General features: G+C 40.0%; 1 protein-coding gene across 2 annotated transcripts in view; it reads left to right on the top strand.

Moving 5' to 3' along the window:
* Nucleotides 1-15,809, top strand: part of LOC127003789 (putative thiamine transporter SLC35F3) — a 209,000-nt gene extending 193,191 nt beyond the window's left edge. The window contains exons 9-10 of one of the 2 annotated variants that reach the window (XM_050870840.1): nt 7,193-7,322; nt 14,712-15,809. In XM_050870840.1, the coding sequence (XP_050726797.1) occupies nt 7,193-7,322; nt 14,712-14,826 (245 nt within the window). In that variant the 3' untranslated portion in view covers nt 14,827-15,809. The remainder of the gene's footprint in view (nt 1-7,192; nt 7,323-14,711) is intronic. The other variant, XM_050870847.1, reaches the window with a different exon arrangement.
* The last annotated feature ends 4,600 nt before the right edge of the window (nt 15,810-20,409 follow it).

Genomic DNA, 20,409 nt, shown 5'->3' with positions numbered 1-20,409 from the left:
TATATGGGTAGGGGTGGCTGGGTCGACAGCGTGACAGCGCCGCGTTCAGGACGACGGAAGTTCAATCCCCGCCCGGTGCCACCAAGCTGGGATTTTTCAGCCGCCGCCGAGTGGCTTAAAACTATCCACATGCTGTCCAGAAGACCACCTATCAACCCGGACTCTAGATTCTAGGATTAAAGATGAGCTCCGGGAGGGCAGCATGAGCCAATGCAAGACAGCGCCACTATAAACACTCGCCTGCACCACAACGGGCTGGGCCGACCATCAGGTCCCTCCAAAACAAGCCTACCAGCGCCACAGGCAAAGATTAAAAAAAAATATATATATATATATATATATATATATATATATATATATATATATATATGTGTGTGTGTGTGTGTGTGTGTGTATATATATATATATATATATATATATATATATATATATATATATATATATATATATATATATATATATATATATATATATACATATACACACACACACACACATATATATATATATATATATATATATATATATATATATATATATATATATATATATATATATATATATGTGTGTGTGTGTGTGTGTATATATATATATATATATATATATATATATATATATATATATATATATATATATATATATATATATATATATATATATATATATATTAGTGATTTTACCTCGGTGAAGTCCGGTGTTCCTCAAGGCCAGTGGGTCTTAACATTTTTCATCGCGTTACCCCCTGAGGCTCTCCAGGGCATTACCGTGACCCCTATATTAAATTTGGCAGTGGTGAACTTTGCGTAAAGGTAAGGTAGAACAAAACTGTATGAAGATCCTGATATATTGAAAATGTTACAAATAAAAGACCTTGAAAAATGCCACAAATCTCCTACAAAGTGCTAAAACAGTACGGACCATCAAGCTTTTTCCACTTATAAACACTTATAAATTGGGCCAGATAATAGCCAATATTGCACGGTATCCATAATAATAAAATTGTTCACGAGGTATATTAAATTTCTCTTAAAAAAAAAGTTACTACAAAATAACAGCCTAGTTTCCTTAAATTTAAAATAATAACTTAGTATTCCTAAATGCAAAGTAATAGCTTAGTATTCCTAAATGCAAAATAATAAACTACTTTCCAAAATGCAAAATAATAGCTTATTATTCTTAAATGCAAAATAATAGCTTAGTACTCCTAAATGCAAAATAATAGCCTAGTTCTCCTAAATACAAAATAAGAGCTTAGTATTCGTAAATACAAAGTAATAGCCCAGTTTACTAAATGCAAAATAATACCCTAGTTTCCTAAATGCAAAATATTAGCTTAGTATTCTTAGGTGAAAAAAGATAGCTTAGTGTACATTCCTTTTTTTTTAAGTGTTCGCCTATAGCGCCTTGTAGCGTGAAAAATTGTTGCCTCCCTATCTGCGCGTGCGTGGCTCCGCCTCTTCTCTCTCTCTCTCCCCGCTCCCACTGCCTCCCGCTCCCATTCTTGGTGAGGCGATGAGTTCAGTAATTTCAGTCTTGTCTCCTGCCTTGAGGTGATATATCTCCTTCACGTTTCACGGGAAGCCCAAGGTGAAATGCACAGCGCCATAACTAAACACTGAGTGTCTTGAGTCGGGAAGAAAGAACCTCAAAACAAAGCATTGAATATCTTGAGGTGGGAAAAAGCGCCAAAACAAAACATTGTGTGTCATGAAATTACTGAACTCATCGCCTCACCATGACTGGGAGCGGTAGGTAGGGATGGGCAGGTACCGTTAATTTGAGTACCGGTAGTACCGGTACCGAAAACTCAGGTACCGTTAGTACCGGTACCGGTATCGGTACCCAAAAGTTTGTTTTTATCTTAATGCCGTCTGATGAAATTCCTAAATAAATTTTCTGTAAAGAAAACTCTCTCTCTCTCTCTCTCTCTCTCTCTCTCTCTCTCTCTCTCTCTCTCTCTCTCTCTCTCTCTCCCCTGAATGAAGTGAATATTTTTTTCGATAAAAAGAATAGCATATGTATACGTAGTTATTATGGAATGGATGTACTCATAGTCTAATAACAATAACAATATATATTAGTTTCCTAAAAAAAAAAGATTCGGACATGAAGAATCATCCAATAAATCCAATAATAAAATAATGGAGACGGGAGCTATGATGGTAACGAAAAGCAGGACAAAATGGTGGGAACTTTGGAAGACGATCAGCGAGGCAGTGACTCAGCAGCCAGCACAACATTCAAGGCTGTCTCCACAGGGCCCACACCGGTACCGCATGGCGACTGGCGAGCCCCGCGCGCCGCCGAGCGTCACTAAGATCAACCGGTACCGGTACCAAACAGTTCCGAGTGATCATGAGTCTTCCCGGCACTGGGTACCGGTACCGGGTGCCGGCTGAATCGATTTTTCTCGGCACTTGGTATCGGTACCGGGTGCCGAGAAGAATCGATTCAGCCGGCACCCGGTACCGGTACCAAGTGCCGAGAAGAATCGATTCCGCCGGCACCCGGTACTGGCACCCAGTGCCGGGAAGACTCATGATCACTCGGCACTGTTTGGTACCGGTACCGGTTGATCTTAGTGACGCTCGGCGGGGCACGGGGCTCGCCAGTCGCCATGCGGTACCGGTATGGGCCCTGTGGAGACGATAAGCCTTGAATGCTGTGCTGGCTGCTGAGTCACTGCCTCGCTGACCGTCTTCCCAAGTTCCCACCATTTTGTCCTGCTTTTCGTTTCCATTATATTATTGGATTTATTTATTGAATTTACTGGATAATTCTTCATTCATGTCTAATATTTTTTTATTGTTATTATTATGATCGAGTACATCCATAATATCTATATATATATTTTTTATCGAAAATATAATATTCACTTCATTCAGAGAGAGAGAGAGAAAAAAGTCCAGTGTGTGTGTGTTTGTCTGTGTGTGTGTGTGTGTGTCCCACACACACACACACACACACACACACACACACACACACACACAGTGGACTTTTTTCTCTCATTTATTTCTGCCCTCAATTAAGATTCTCTCTCTCTCTCTCTCTCTCTGAATGACGTGAATATTTATTTTTTCGATAAAAAGTAGCATGTATAGTTATTATGGATGTACTCTATCATGGTCTAATAACAATAACAATATTTATTAGCAACCTAAAAAAAAAGAATCGGCCATGAAGAATTATTATTAATCCAATAAATAAATCCGAGCAATCTGGTACCGGTACCGTACCGTTTAGCTGGTACCATTAGTACCGGTATTAGTACCGGTACCTGCCCACTCCTAGCGGTAGGCAGTGGGAACAGGGAGAGAGAGAGAGAGAAGAGGCGGAGCCACGCACGCGCAGATAGGGAGGCAACAGTTTTTCACGGGCAACAGTTTTTCACGCTACACCGGTAGGCTTTCTTCAGGGACCTGGTGGTCGGCCCAAGCCCGTCATGGCGCAGGCAATTTTTAAAGTGGCGCCATTTATTGCAAAATAATAGCCTAGTAATTTTTAAATACAAAATAATAGCTTAGTATTCCTAAATGCAAAATAATAGCCTAGTTTCCTAAATGCAAAACAATAGCCTAGTTTCCTAAATGCAAAATAATGGCTTTGGATTCGTAAATGCAAAATAATAGCCTTGTCTTCATGGATGCAAAATATTAGGCTGGTATTATTAAATGAAAAATAAGTCTAGTATTCATAAGTTCAAAATAATAGCTTAGTATTCTTAAATGCAAAATAATAGCCTAGTATTTCTAAATGCAAAATAATAGCTTAGGATTCTTAAATGCAAAGTAATAACCTAATGTCCCTAAATGCAAAAATAATAGCCTAGTATTTATGAGTGCAAAATAATGGCATTTTATTTATAACTTTAAAATAATAGCCTACTAAGGATTTCAGAGGCTGTGCGGCCTCGTTTTTTGGGAATAATATCGTAACGAACAATCGTATCGGTACGAGATTTTGCGACAGTGTATTTCACACACTGCCTTAATTTTGAAGGGTATCGCCAACCGCCACAAGTAGAGAATAAAGGCACTTGTCCCTATACCAAGAGGGTAAAGTCATCAGTGTCAGGCAAAGATACGAACACAACTACCAGAGGCTCCGCCCACCTTGTTCCTCTTCCCTCCATCTCCCGCCTCCTCCCTTCTCCCTCAATATCTCTCTCTCTCTCATGTAGCTTCGTAACTATAATGAATGAAAGGCATGCATTAATTGTAGTGGCGTTATATACTCTTTCTAATACTGATAGGCATCCTTTAAATAAAGTTGAGAGTAGGGTAACGTGTTACTTACATAGCCTAATTACCTCCGTAACTATTGGTAGCGTAGTGGTTTGGTGGTTTATGGTGTACGTTTTCGTGCTGTATCTTAGTGGCCATTTTATCTTCTCTCTGGTACACTTGACGACTGGTGCCGCGAGTCAAAGTCAGGTGACGAAGAAAGGTAGCAAAAAGGAAAACAACAAAAAACAAACGAGAGAGAAACAAATACAAGCGAGCAATCGTTCTACCATCAATCATGGTAGTCATCATTTACCACCTCACCCTACTCTCACATGTCATTACGTCCACGGCCCAGATGTGTATCACTATGCTCAAAATTAAAGTCCCAGTATCACATCAAGCATGCCTTAATTGAAAAAAAAAAATCATTCTCGAGTATGTATCTTCCAGAGAGAGAGAGAGAGAGAGAGAGAGAGATTGAGGGAGAAGGGAGGAGGCGGGAGATGGAGGGAAGAGGAACAAGGTGGGCGGAGCCTCTGGTAGTTGTGTTCGTATCTTTGCCTGACACTGATGACTTTACCCTCTTGGTATAGGGACAAGTGCCTTTATTCTCTACTTGTGGCGGTTGGCGATACCCTTCAAAATTAAGGCAGTGTGTGAAATACACTGTCGCAAAATCTCGTACCGATACGATTGTTCGTTACGATATTATTCCCAAAAAACGAGGCCGCACAGCCTCTGAAATCCTTAGTAGTATTCATGAATGCAAAATAATAGAATAGTATTCCTAAATGCAGAATAATAGCCTGGTTTTTACTAAATGGAAAATTATAAGCTAGTGTACAAAGTAAAATTATAATGTATTTCACTTTAGTACTTCATTGGCTTATTAGCAGGTTATTACAGATTGTAAAGCTCTTTCCCCTTACAATTTATTACAGAAATTGTAGATACGATATAACATGCAGAAAAGCTTACACCATACGAATAAAATCCAATATACTTTGAAACAATTTACCTTGTTCCCTCGTTGTGTGAAACTGGAATGCAAAGCGCCTCTGGAGTCACAGAGCAGCGAAGTACATACCGTGACAATCCCCCCACCGTAGCTATGATCTGACTGATTGACTGGTTGTGGGGGGGGGGGGGAGATTGCTCCCTCTTGCACGAGGAGCACGGGCCTTTGCCAAAGGAGGCCCGTAGCTGGGAGCCGACAGACCGACTCTATCAGCGATCGAAATCTAGCCGACCAAGTCGGTCTGTCGATGAGGGCTGGCGTGTCTCTGGACTGATTGACTGGTTGTGGTTGAAGTCTTTAGTAGATCTTAAATGCATGAAATAAATTACTTTCTCCAAAACTCTCCGTGACCCCTCGAGAAACCCCAAACGTTCCCCCAGGGGGTCACGATCCCCAGGTTAAGTACCGCTGTCCTAGACGAGCTACCTGACAGGGATAGCGAGCTCCTAGGCCCGGTTTTGGAGTGAGAGTTGTTCTTCTCTTAGGTTGGCTGCCAACCAAGTCTAAAGGGCCCAACCTGCCCACCCCGTTATACCGCCGGCACACTTAGTGGAAACGGACACCGCGTGAAGGTGGTGCAATGGATACAGTAATGTAGGAGAGGCCTTATGCAAGTGACCTCCTGCCTGGCAAGCCAGGCCGTGGCCCCGCGGCGATCACACCACCTGGAAAGGAGAGGCTATAGAATACACATCACTTTCCTTGAGATTGTGGGACATCCAGCCCAGACCACACTCGTCCCCATATATATATATATATATATATATATATATATATATATATATATATATATATATATATATATATATATATATATATATTTTTTTTTTTACGTCATGGCCTATTGCGCCGGTAGGCTTCTTCCCGGTGGGGCCTGATGGTTGGCCCAGCCCGTTCTGGCGCAGGCGAGTGTTTATAGTGGCGCCATCTTGCATTGGCTCATGCTGCCCTCCCGGAGCTGATCTTTAATCCTAGAATCTAGAGTCCGAGTTGATAGGTGGTCTTTTGGACAGCATGTGGGCAGTTTTAAGCCACTCGGCGGCGGCTAAAGAAAATCCCAGCTTGGTGGCACCGGGCGGGGATTGAACTCACGTCCTCCTGAACGCGGCGCCGTCACTCTGTCGACTCAGCCACCGCCTCCCCATATATATATATATATATATATATATATATATATATATATATATATATATATATATATATATATATATATATATATAGATCTGTGTGTGTGTGTGTGTGTGTGTGTGTGTATAGATACGCAGATTGATAAACAGATAGATAGATAGGTACAGTAAAACCCTCATAACTCGGCATGGTAGGGGCTCCCACCTTTGCCGAGTTATTCAATATTCCGAGTTATACAAATCCATCATTCCCCTTCCCCCCTATTGCATATAGTCAAAATTTTGAAAACACTGCACTACACAGCAGCAGTAAAGGCTTAAATTAACACTTACAAATGAATGGGCTGCTGTAGTCATGTAGTCCAAGCAGAAAACACGAGGGTGTTTGAGGAACAAGCAGGGAGAGTGAGGGTACATGTTTTAAATACAGAAATAGTGCGGGCAAGCATTGACGAGTGTAAACCACGCGATATGGAGATAACTCGGCAGCATACCGAGATAAATCAGAGAGTGCTGGAGAGTGAGATCAGGTGGCCCAAGTGGGGATACATTTTTAAGAAAATGTGGGTGAGGCATGCCGAGTGTAGACAGCAGCATGTGGTTAAAACTCGGCAATATGCCGAGATGCATGATTTTTTTTCGTTTTTTGTTTGAATCAGAATTTTTTTAATTAATATTTCGTTGAATTGGCGAGTTATATCAAATTCCGAGTTATACAGTGCCGAGTTATAAGGGTTTTACTGTATATAGTTAAATAGAGGTAGACAGATAGATGGAAGGATATTATATACATGCATACTAAAACTTACTGTGTGCTTAAGCTCTGGACATCAAGTGGTACCACGTCAAGTTTGAGGGCATGAAGCTGGCCGGGGTTGTGCTCATTGTGTGCGGCTTCTTCCTGGTGCTCTTCCCCGCCAACTGGCCTGAGTACATCACCAAAGTTCTCCGGTGGGTGGTCGGGGGTGTGGCGCGCTTCTTCTGGCGGTGCTGCCGAAGGAGGAATAAATGAATGTTGCTGTTTTTGGTGTGCTTTATGTTGCCATTTTTTTTTACTGCTTTCCGGCATGAGCACCATGCTGTTACAATGTGTACTTCTTTTTGTTCACATATGTTGTTTACTGTTTCTATCGAATTTCAAGTAAATATACATGTTTATGATGTTTGTTGTTAGCGGTAAAATATGTGTCGTGGTGTGAGTTCGCTTTTCATTCCGTCCACGATTTCTGTGTTTAATTTATTTTTGCCATACATTTTGTCACTTACCACTGTCTATATGTTGCAGTTATGGCCAATGCACTTAAAAGTGTAACTTGCATTCAAGGTAAGGTGAAGCGAAAGGTATTGCCAATCTATTTCTTTTCTTCAAATTGATTTCTTGATGAAAGACCATGATCCGCCTCGGGGCTCGCCTTCATCAAGAGACGCGAACACTGCTTCAAGCTTTCTCCCAAATACAATAACAGGCACTTCCTATAAAGAATTAAACTATTTTGAACTTGTGTTACATTTATTGACGTATAACGTGCCAACTTATTATATACTGTATAACTGAAAACATTATAAGGAACTTTATCTAAGAGTTACAAATAAGGCAAGCATGACATGTTTTCAATAGCTTGCCAAAGCAGAACAAACAGGTGTTGGCAAGAGTTTGGAGATAGGGGAGTTGTTTTAATATATGATGATGAAGATGCTTATCGTCGAATAATGGTATTATGTTCAAAACATTTAAACGAAGTCCTAATAAAGACAGAAGTCATGTATACATATATTAGTCTGGCAACAATATGCTTCTAAATCATTCACAACAAATGCTTGATTGTAGGATAAAAGAAAATATGAATTTATGCACGTGTGTGTGTGTGTGTGTGTGTGTGTGTGTGTGTGTGTGTGTGTGTGTGTATATGGGTGGGTGGGTGGGTGTGGGTGTGTGAGAGAGAAGAAAAAGACGAAAATGTTTTGTAATACTGTATTTTGTAGTCATGTATACATTTACCCAACAGTTTGCTCTTCAGGTGAGTTAAAAAAATCGCTGTAATATCCGCGGACATAATGCAATGATGTAACGTAGTAACTTGTGCTCCCAGTAAGTAGAGCTACCGTAAATGATTACCGCAGGTAGATGGTGATGCTTCTTCACTGATTAGAGATGTAAAGTAACCTAGTCTTACCGTTTTGAGAATGCGATTAACCTGTGTAAAAGTAGAAACAGAACAAAATTTTCCTTCACTGTAAAAAAAAAAAAATAACCATAGATGGCGCCACTATAAACACTCGCCTGCGCCAGAACGGGCTGGGCCGACCATCAGGCCCCACCGGGAAGAAGCCTTGGGCCGACCATCAGGCCCCACCGGGAAGAAGCCTACCGGCGCGATAGGCCGCGACGTAAAAAGAAAAAAAATATATATATATATATATATATATATATATATATATATATATATATATATATATATATATATATATATATATATATATATATAGGGATGTATGTGCATGAACGTGAAATAGAATAAAAACCAGAACAACTTTACTACATCCAGTAAAACAAAAATAATAATCAGTGAATATAAGAAACTAATCTATAATTTAATATTATATGACGAAATAATAAAAGTAATGTACTCACCAACTCATTCCTTGCGAACCCAGTGTTACCGTTTCCTAAATGATGGGCACCCCCTAGAAAGCTCCAAGCTCTTGTGTTTTCCTGTGGCTCAGAAGTGTGTGACTTTGCAACCACAGCACCATTGCCTCAAACTCATAAATGATTCTGAGAGCAATCTTTACGTCAAGAAAGAGCATAAGCAGAAGCAGTAACCGAAAACGTGAGATTCGTGGTTTATTTGCATATCACTGTGTGCAGAATTCATAACACACACACACACACACACATACACATGTCGGGAGGATACCTGCTGGCGATTACGAGTCCAACACGTGATCAGGCCGTGGTGGTGAATTTCACACACACACACACACACACACACACACACACACACACACCTCCTCTGAACACCAGCCCCCCTGTGGTGTCCATCAACAACCTCCCCCATCCTGCACTTACCTGTGCAAAACTACTTGGAGTCTCCACGGACACTCAACTCCACATTCTAGGTACATCAAGAAGCCAGATCTGCCACCTATTGTAAATACTGCTGGGGAGACTCAAAAGAGCACTCAGGGGCCCTGGTGTGCGCTGGCGGCAATGTACTCCTCATTCATCCTCCCCAAACTGACACTCCGCGTTGTGCGCTATTACTATCTCCATCAACGCAACGCAATTATTGTTCTCGCGTCCCCCTTTCGCGCCTTCAAAAAATCATGTCACTTTGTCACACTCACATCTACCGCGACGCCTCACCTCTCCATCTCACCAGCCTAACACCGTCACCAAAGTTCCTACGGTTCACCGTCGCAAGCTTCAACCAGCCAGGTACAGTTCCATCCAGTTCCGTAGTTTATTTTCACAGTGAAATAAGCAGCTCAGAGGCAAAAACAAATGAAAACAAAAAAGCCTGTCAAGTACTGCTCCTGCAAGAAGCAGAGAAGAGTGGCATAAAGAGAGCTCGATTTCGGGTGGTGAGGTGTCTTGATACTCCCCTCTTGAAATAGGTCATTTCGAGGGCAGGAGAAAATACAGACGAAGGAAGGCTATTCCAGAGTTTACCATTGAAAGGGAAAGGGTAGGCTTTCTTGAGGGGCCTGGTGGTCGGCCGGAGCACGTCTTGGCGCAATCAAGTGTTTATAGTGGCGCAATCTATTCTTGGCTCATACTGTCCCCCGGAGCCCATTCTTGATTTTCCTTGAACAGTTCCTCTAGTCCGGGTTGCTAGGTGGTCTTCAGGACAGCATGTGGGTAGTCTTAGGCCACTCGGTAGTGGTGGGCGCGGTACCAAAAGTTTGGGGTTGCGTTACGCGGTACTGCGGTACCTCAGCATACCCAGTGCGTTCCGCGGTACTCCGTCCGGTACTTTTCCCGCCCCCCCTGGTGCGTTCCGCGGTACTGCGGTACCTGGTTTCTAAAGCAGCACTTAAAAAGAGAAAAAAAATAGCTGTGCGACACCAATTACAAAAAACACCTATATATAAAAAATAAAAAAATAAATAAATAAACGCCAAAAAATCACATTTTAATACAAGTGAGTCACCTGAGTGTACTTCCTCCTCCTCCTACTCTTTCCTTTATTTCATTAAATTATCTCTATTTACCTCCTTTAAAGTAAGAGAGAGAGAGAGAGAGAGAGAGAGAGAGAGAGAGAGAGAGAGAGAGAGAGGGGGGCGTAAATCAGCTGAGTGGACTTCCTCCTCCTCCTCCTTACTTTCCTTTATTTCATTAAATTTTCTATTTAACTCCTTTAACGTATGAGAGAGAGAGAGAGAGAGAGAGAGAGAGAGAGAGAGAGAGAGAGAGAGAGAGAGAGGGGGGGGGGGGGGGCCCCAAAACAGCTGATGGGAGAGCGTCGATGGGTTAAGCTGGAGACAGACGAACCGGAGGGACGGGTATGTTGCCTATATTTCTTCACTTATTATAATCATAAATTTGTTTTTATTTACTAGGTAATACACATGTAGTGTACATGAGATTAGGTGGAAACTATCCAGTAGGAAAAATGTGCCCTGAATAAGTAACATGTTGTAGATAACAATAATATATACGGGTAATTATTTAATAGATTATTTCCTAGGAGCAAGATTTTCACCGACCTGCCAGTAGTGAAGTTGAGCCCGGACTTAGAGTTAGAACGTTACACGTTCTAAGTCCGTCTACGTTAGTACAGTACACGTTAGTAACATATCTCTCTCCCCCTTTTTGCTCTTTCCAGTTATAGCGAGATAATCGGCGCGCACGCAACTAAAGATGAATTGATTTAACGTACTATAGGAGTAATGAGGTGTTGATTAATTTTAGAAGCAAGTATGGCTCCTCCTGGAAAAGCATAGGTGAAAAAATCCTGGTTCCAACCTCCCTCCGATGAAAAATCACATCCTTTTAATTAACAATAGGTACCTATCCTTTTCAGTGAAAGTGCCTCCCCTCTTTCCCACGGTGTCTGTGCGTATGTCCGACTGTCTGTCTGTCTGTCTGGTGGGTCAGGTGTCCCCCCCCCCCGGCCCCCTCAAACAGTGGATTGTTTATTTTTATTTACATATTTATTTATTCATTAATTATTATCATCACTATTTTTCTTTTAAAGTGTTTGCCGGTACCGCGAAAAGTACCGCAGGAAATTTGAACGCGGTACCGGTACTCCGGTACTTTCAGCAATCCTCTGCGGTACTGCGGTACTGAGGTACCGGTTTCGTAGTGCGGTAGTACCGCAGTACCGCATAAAGTACCGCAAGTGCCCAGCACTGCCACTCGGCGGTGACTGAAAAATCCCAGGTGATTGCGGAGGATTCGAATCCGCGTCATCCAGAACGTGGCGGAACGCGGGACCGGCACGCTAACCACTTAGCCACTGACTCCACAAAGATGCTGGTCAACTCTTGCATAAGGGATTTGGACAGTATAGGAATGAAATAAAGTAGAAAACTGTGTGCAGCAGGGCCGTGGGAAAGGGGTTGGTATGCAGTTAGCAAGATCAGAAGAGCAGTCAACATAAAAATGTCGATAGAAGATAGAAAGAGACGCAACACTGCGTCGGAATTCAAGAGGCAAAAAATTAACAGTAAGAGGAAGGGAAGTTTTTGCTCTACTCTGTCCAAAAAGACTATGTGTCTAGAGCCCTCTAAACATGAGATGCATATTCCATACGAGGGCGGACAAGACCTTTGAATAGGGACAGCATCTGTGAGGGGGAAAAAAAAATGGTGGAGACGATTCAGAGCGCCCAACCTCGAGGAAGCTGTTTTAGTAATCTTTGAGGCTTTCAGTTTAGATTTTGAGTAATGGATAGACCGATGATATTTAATGTAGACTGTCGAAGAAGGTGACAACTGTGCGTGATTGAAGAACAGGGGGAAGATTGTGTCGAGTAGACAAGTGGAAAAAACAAGTTTTTGAGGAATCGAAGGACACAAAGTTCCAGTATAGTGCTGCAGTTAGTGCGTTCGCTTCACAACTGAAATGTTCCGGATACGATTTCAGAGAAAGAGTGGAGACGGATGGGCAGTCTCCTTTAATTCGTGCCCTTTGTCCACCCACCAGTGAATGGGTAACGGTTGTCAGTCGGGGGTTGTGACCCGCCTCCCGGTTGTGTGTGGCTGTGAGGTTTCAACCGTGCCCAGAGATCCGTCACTTGTGAGCCCCATGCTTATTTGGAAAGGGTACTGACTGGCAATCTCTCTCTCTCTCTCTCTCTCTCTCTCTCTCTCTCTCTCTCTCTCTCTCTCTCTCTCTCTCCCACACACACACACACACACACACACTCACAACCACACACACACTCACAACCACAAACACACACACACACACACACACACACACACACGTGTATAGTAACTAATAATAACGTAGTAAATTAATTTGAGAAAGATGGTGTGTGTGTGTGTGTGTGTGTGTGTGTGTGTGTGTGTGTAATTCACCCCGGCCTGATCACGAGTTGGACTCGCAATCGCCAGAAAGCACCCTTCTGACAGGAGCAAGCTCGCTCGTTATAGTCGATCTATGGGTATGTCGGGACCTTCCCACACCACACAGACCATCCCCCTTGCTCAAGGGAGGACAGTAACTGCTCCTTGTCAGTAGATATGTCCCGTTCCTGAATGGGGCTCGAACTTCCGCCTGCCAGTCCGCGAAGCCTGGCAGCACAGAATTTTTAACGATTGAGCTACGGAGTGGTGTGTTAATAATAATAATAATAATAATAATAATAATAATAATAATAATAATAATAATAATAAACGGTATATTGAGGATAAAAGGCAGCCTTGCTGAAAATATACAAACATACAGAGCAAAGACAACAAATCATAAAGTAACAAGCAGCAAGCAACTAACCAAGCATCAAGGGGCAACATAATATATGGTGTCTGTGTGTGTGTGTGTGTGTGTGTGTGTGTGTGTGTGTAAGGACTATTAATTCGTTTTTTTTATAATATGAAAAAGTGATTATGTAAGCCTGACCACGCAAAACTTGTCAGCTTTGTTAGCTATGTTTAGTCATTAACTGCTGGCATCTCTCTTCGTGCTTTTTGGTAACATGTTTGAATATGTAATCACGACATGCGTAGAGTGGTACGCGAACTGCCACTGGTGTGAGACACATGGTTAGGTCTGGTATGCTTGTCATAGCGGGGTTGGATACCTGCCATAAATTTATATACATTTACTAAATTGTTGATTTTTTATTTGTGATTTATCATTACATTGATAAACGCTATTCATGATAACCACCAAGTGTTTATTCTTAGAATCATGCACTAGCTAGTCTGTTCTAGAAGAGCATTGTAGTGTTTACATTTATTCCAAATAAGAAGCATCTTTTCTTACGGATTTATTACAATTATTGCCAGCGAACATATCTTTTAATTTTGTAGTGTGTAGTTGTTTTTTCGTCGCCAATAGTGACCTTGCATGATACAGAGCAATATTTTCATAGTAAAGTTTTGGTTGGATATTGTTTTATATGGCAACCGTCTTTTTGACGATTAGATTGCCAACTGACCGTATTGGCTATACACGCAGCGCCACACCTCCGAGACTGTTCTCCGGTTTGACAACTATATCACAAATAAGACTAAAGACGAAAAAAAGGTTTATATATGGCAAAACCTTAGTTGGAGTTCATGGTAAGTACATAATAACTGTATCCATGGCTTCCTCGTGCGTGGCCACTGTTTCTTTACAAATAGTTGGTGGCAAAACATCGTCGTTGTAATGGAAGCGCTGGCGAAGGGCCTCTAGCGGGGAAGGGTCGAACTGATACCCAATACGGTCTATCAATATTTTGCATGTGCCATAGAAATATTTTCTTCTATACCTCATGCCACGGTATTTATATTTCAGCTGAACTTTTTATATGTTAAACATGAATGACGAGCGCTTTGTGTAACATTACGGGTCAAACAGCTAATCAGTATAATTTGTTATTTTGTCATGTATCTTGTCTTTGATCCTCTCACCATAAACTTTGTGATTGAAGGGTATGAAATTGTCCATGATGTTCATATTTTTTAGCATGACTAAGAAGCAAAAATTGAGTCTAATATTTCTTTATATTAAAATTTTAAACTATAATCTTCCAATTTCATCGTATACTTGCATTTTTACATTTGTTTTGCTTTATATCAGCCAGTTTTAAAATATATATTCACATAACCATCACCCAGTATGTACATAGATGATAAAAGAGTCTGCAAGCCAAACTTCCTAATGCATGTCTCCTCTCCCAGCTGGGGCCGACACAGAAAGCGCAACCAGCCCCGTCAGCAGCCCGAGCCCATAGATTACCGCACCGGCCTCATCTCCCGCTCCCACCTCCGCTCCCCCTCGGGATTAATACGATAATCTGATTCACGGAAAAATATCAACTTTGCTTCATAAACTTCATACTGTATATTGTATGTATTATTTGCATGACAAACCATATATAGCACATACCATCCTATATTTGTGAGTTCTTACCTCTCTTTAGTTATGACTCTCTTGCAGCCGGTAATACCGTAATGTACGAACTAGACTATCCCCAAGTAAAAAAGAAGACTATTCTGTATTAATAACATAGTGTCTTTCGGTGTTTTATACCAATTTACAGAGGAAATACTGTACAGATTGTAAGCAACCAGTGTTTGTACTAAAACAATATGTTTCATACATGTTTTATAATCTTATTTCAGACCCAAAATATAATAGGTTATTAGTGATTTCAAATATTTATGGTCTCGAAGGAGGAAATTGCGAAACAAATGGGAAAAAGGTGTGGTGTATGTATAATGATGAGCTAGTGGGTGGAGGGACGTCAGGGTTAGCTGCTAAGGACTGTGTAAATGCTAAACTACCTAGCACGGCATAACAAGTTACTATAGTTTTAGTTAGTTCATGTTTGGTCGTTCACGTCATCTTCGTAACATTACTAATTATTTTCAGGAATAATAGTTCCAATCAGCTTATGAAAATTCCTGATTTAGAAAAAGAAGAAAATTTACGGTTTGCAAAGTGTATACTCGAATAAGGCATTCGGTTATTGTCTGTATGTGATTTTTTTCATTATTATCAAGCAAAAACAGATTATATGAAGAAAAAATAATTTCCTATTCATCGTGTAATTAGTCATTAAGTTATGTATCATTGGTTTCGCATTGCTTAATTCCAATCGAGTCTATGATCATTAATTTTGTAAAAGAGTGCACCAATGGCATTTAAGCTTTACAACGCTCTTGTTTTGTAAAACTAGATTTGCTTTAGTCAGGTTGAGGGAGGAAGGCCATGTGTGTATCCGTGGCATGGACATTTTACAGCGCTGGGGTATGTATGAATATGACTTCCTGATTGTTAGACGGAAGAAATCTAGCAATATGTTGAATAATAAGATAATCTGTATAGTTATTTGGTTATAATGTTTATCATGACTTATTTGAGTGATATAATGAAAAAAAATATTCTTCCATTACACCAGGGACTAGACCAGGGAAGGCGATAAATACAAATCATATTCCACTTCACTAACTTAATTCTAGGATAAATCTGTGAATGAAATAAAGAGGTATCTTACATAACGCAGTCGTTAAAATAAGTATAGCCTATATTATGGTAGACTTTTGTTGAGAAGCAAGTATCTTACATTTTTTTTTTATGATGAGCATTCTTTTCAAGTTCAGATCTAGAGAACTTGCATGTCTTCCAAAATTGCTTGACTTTGATATGTTGATGAACTAAAAGATTATAATATTTTTTTTTATATTACATCAGTTCTCTTTGATGTTGCTCTATGGGCAACTCTGCTGTATACAATGGACATGATGCATACGCACGTCACATGTAGTAGAGAACAAAAATCTTGGTTCTCAAAAGCACTGTTACTATGGTAAGTTTCTCGAGAATTGTGAGAAACTCTTGTCTGTCTGTCTGTATATTGTCGGCTTACTATATTTATTTCATTTGTTACGCAGTACAAAAAACAAGAAAGGAAAAGGTACAGCTATGTAAGGTTGGTGAATGGGAAAAGTGGAGCCAATAGTCCTAAGAAGAAATGAGCATGGCATGGCCACAGTGATCTACAACGCATGTCAGTGCAACTGCCTCAGTTTTCGAAATCACTGAATAAAAGTAATTAGTCTTACTAATGAAAATGATCACAGGTCTCACCAAGAAGGTTCTGCTGTGTCTTATCTGTAGTTTATGGTCCCCAGAAAATGATGAGAAATGGAATTATAGTAGAGCTGTATAATCAGTAGCGTGTAAATATTAATGGGAATAGGGAGGGGATAAGTCTCACGAGTCGCACGGTATGGTTGCATAAAAATAGTGAATACCCAATGTATTTTTGCCCATCAAAGAAATAAATTAAGCGAAGTAACTGATGAAAAAGCAAGGTTTGGCCAATCTTCCTTACTATATGTACTCAACTGATATTAATAATTAATACTCGACAAAACAGGCTCATGGTGAAAATAAAATTTTATTATAAACACTCATTGATATTTTTGGTCATTTAGTGAGATTTTATAGATGAAATATTTTCGGCCGAAGTACACTGTTTCGGTTCTTAGCATGAAATGCTAAACGAAACATCCTTTTCTGTGGAGGGGTGTTGAAGAGAAACATTATGTAGGCAGGTAGAGCGCAAAAGTAGAAGTATGTATCTTTTCAGTGACATAACAGTCCTGTTTACCGGTGGTCCAAAGATATGTTTAGTTAGAATTACCGTGTGTAAAACAATGGTGACTGTACTTCTGTGGCTAGACAGATCCACTAGTTCTTTTTCTTTTGTTTGGGTGTGCGTTACAATGACTAAAAGATGTATGTATGAATGCATTCCAGATTATTGAAATGTACAGTTATAAAAGACGCCAGTGTGAGTTTAGCAATAATGTATTTCTTTTTTTATATTAACTTAATAAAACTGCTTTCTTGAGTCAGTATGTGTGCAGCACTAGTTACTGTTGTTACGTGTTACTTTGCTACGTATTTACGATTCATAATATTATTTATTTCATATTTTTGTTGTTGTTTTAATTGTATGTTTTTTTTGTATAATTTTTCGTACTGAGACATTTCCTATCCGTATAATTTTTCGTAGTTTCTTTTCATCTGTGGTTCAGGAACAGAGCATCAAAATTAAATGCGATCAGTTGTGTTTGCAACCCAATAAAGTTTGTAGTTTTTTTTTCTTAATGAGCAGAAAATATCGAAAGTATAAGCTTGTTGATAACATAACTAATTCCTCTCATTAACAAAGATTGTAATTATTTGTATTCCAAGCCACATTTTTTTAATTCATTTGAAATCTAGAAGTAACGCTAATGGTTTTCTATAAAACGTCTGTACTAATTAGAAATAACATTTTCAAGCAGTCGACTTTAGCGATTGCAAATATATATATATATATATATATATATATATATATATATATATATATATATATATATATATATATATATATATATATATATATATATATATATATATTAACCGAAACAAAGGAGGAAGTTTCGGAGTTGCTTCAGTGTAAAGGGCAGCACTGTACATACAGGTGCTTCTTGTCTGGAGCCAGTGACTTCATTCCAAACAGAGGTAAATGTGTAGTGTCGCAGACTACACAGAAAAAGCTTTCAAGGTCCCCCGTCAAAGATATTTTGTTTATTCTCTTGTAAGCAATGTCTCCCTGTATAATAAGCATTTGTCGTTGAAAGATGAAAGAAATTAACTACCATACTATGTTTCTTTTCTTCATTCTAAGGAAAATAAAACAGATTTAAAGGGCATTGAGATGAATATTCTATAAAAATATTCTAACGACATTAAATGATTCTCTAAGACCATCAACTGTTACTTTGTCGAATGTTTTTCATGAAGCTAAAAAGAAGAATTATTGAAGTGAGCTAATGCATGTACTCTCTCTCTCTCTCTCTCTCTCTCTCTCTCTCTCTCTCTCTCTCTCTCTCTCTCTCTCTCTCTCTCTCTCTCCCACACACACACACACGAACTTCCCAAACACGGGCACATAATGCAGTGTTCGATAGATACATATGTTGGATGGACAAAAATGAAGACTTTTGTGGAGAAACAAATAATACCTTACAAAGCGATACCTCTTGAATGATTGTAACAACAGTGAGACGATTTGTTAAAAATGTATAATAGAATAGAAGATACTTTAACACAACACAGTAATAAACACAGTGTTGAATTGCTCTTTGCTGGAATAATTCGGCGAATCAAAAAAAAAAATAATAATAATAATAATCGTGCGTGGAATATTCAGGATTGCAAATCTTATCACTGAAACTGTAGGCCCACTTCCGTAGTAATGGCAAAAATAATAACTATGTTGTCCCCTACAAAATGTAATTTATCAAGAACAATAAAACTCTGAAGGATAACTATTAAGCTTCAGTAAGCGCAATTGTTTGTGTGATCGTTTCCGTTGCAATCTTATTCGCTGCCCATATGATAGCTTCTTTTTCAGACCTCCACACGGCCCTTCCATCATTTTGTAAGAAACTGGATTTGAAGAGTAAATTTTTTGTGTTCCTATTTCTCTTTTTTTTTTAATTGTTCGTTTGTTTCATTATATCTTGTCATACTCATTTATGCCATAGATTTATATATTTATTCATCTACTTATTGATTTACATAAGTGTACCAATATATATATATATATATATATATATATATATATATATATATATATATATATATATATATATATATATATATATATATATATATATATATATATATATATATATATATATATATATATATATATATATATATATATATATATATATATATATATATATATATATATATCCCAGGCCACTGCCTCAACGGAAATAGTGAGTGCCCCAAACGCTACAAAGACTCCACCATAGGCGCCTACATCCGGAGAACACTCACCCACTGCAGTAGATGGAAGCAAGTTCACCAAAAAATAGACCGATCGACTCTAGTATTACTGAACAACGGTTTTGAAGAACCGGACATTAACATGCAAACCAAGAAAATATTGGATCAATGGCATACTACAATCAACAATGCAACGGAGGAAAAAGAGAACATCAACATAAACTACAAAGCACACTTTTCTACTGCCTATAAAAAAGACGAAAGAATAAAAAAAGTAATCATCAGAAGAAGCGTTACGCCAACAAACCCAGAGAAGAAGAAACTCAACATAGTAATATATTACAAGACAAGAAAAACAAGCCACCTGACTATGAGAAACAGCCCCCAAGAAGAAAAACTGCCTACACAGGAGTCACATGTATATAGGTTTACTTGTAAACGAGGGATCTGCGAAGCCCTCCCCTCCACCTATATCGGCATGGCAACGATGAAGCTGAGCAGGCGCATGAGCTACCACCTGACATCCGGAGCTCCACGACAACACCTACTTCAGAAACATAATACAGTGCTATCAAGAAAAATATTAGAAGAAAACACAGACATCATCGCGAAATGCCCAGATCAACGACGCCTCCCCTTACAGGAAGCCCTCAACAATAAAGAAATGGAGCCCAACCTCAACAAACAGGCCCAAGACCTACAAGCATTCCCGAGTATGCGCAGGAGCACTGCGCCAGCCCGACCAATCAGCAGCCAGTGTGCAGCGCGGGGAGGGGGGGGAAGATTGCTCCCTCTTGCGCGAGGGAGCACGGGCCTTTGCCAAAGGCGGCCCGTAGCAGGGAGCCTACAGACCGACTCTATCGGCGATCGAAATCTAGCCGACCAAGTCGAAGACTGGCGTGCCTCTGCGCGGGGAGGGGGGGGGGGGGGGAGATTGCTCCCTTGTGCACGAGGGAGCACGGGCCTTTGCCAAAGGCGGCCCGTAGCAGGGAGCCGACAGACCGACTCTATCGGCGATCGAAATCTAGCCGACCAAGTCGGTCTGTCGACGAGGACTGGCGTGTCTCTGCGCGGGGAGGG

Source organism: Eriocheir sinensis, chromosome 3 (genome assembly GCF_024679095.1).
Source record: "Eriocheir sinensis breed Jianghai 21 chromosome 3, ASM2467909v1, whole genome shotgun sequence".
Lineage (NCBI taxonomy): Eukaryota > Metazoa > Arthropoda > Malacostraca > Decapoda > Varunidae > Eriocheir > Eriocheir sinensis.
This window is presented reverse-complemented; position numbering and strand designations above follow the sequence as displayed.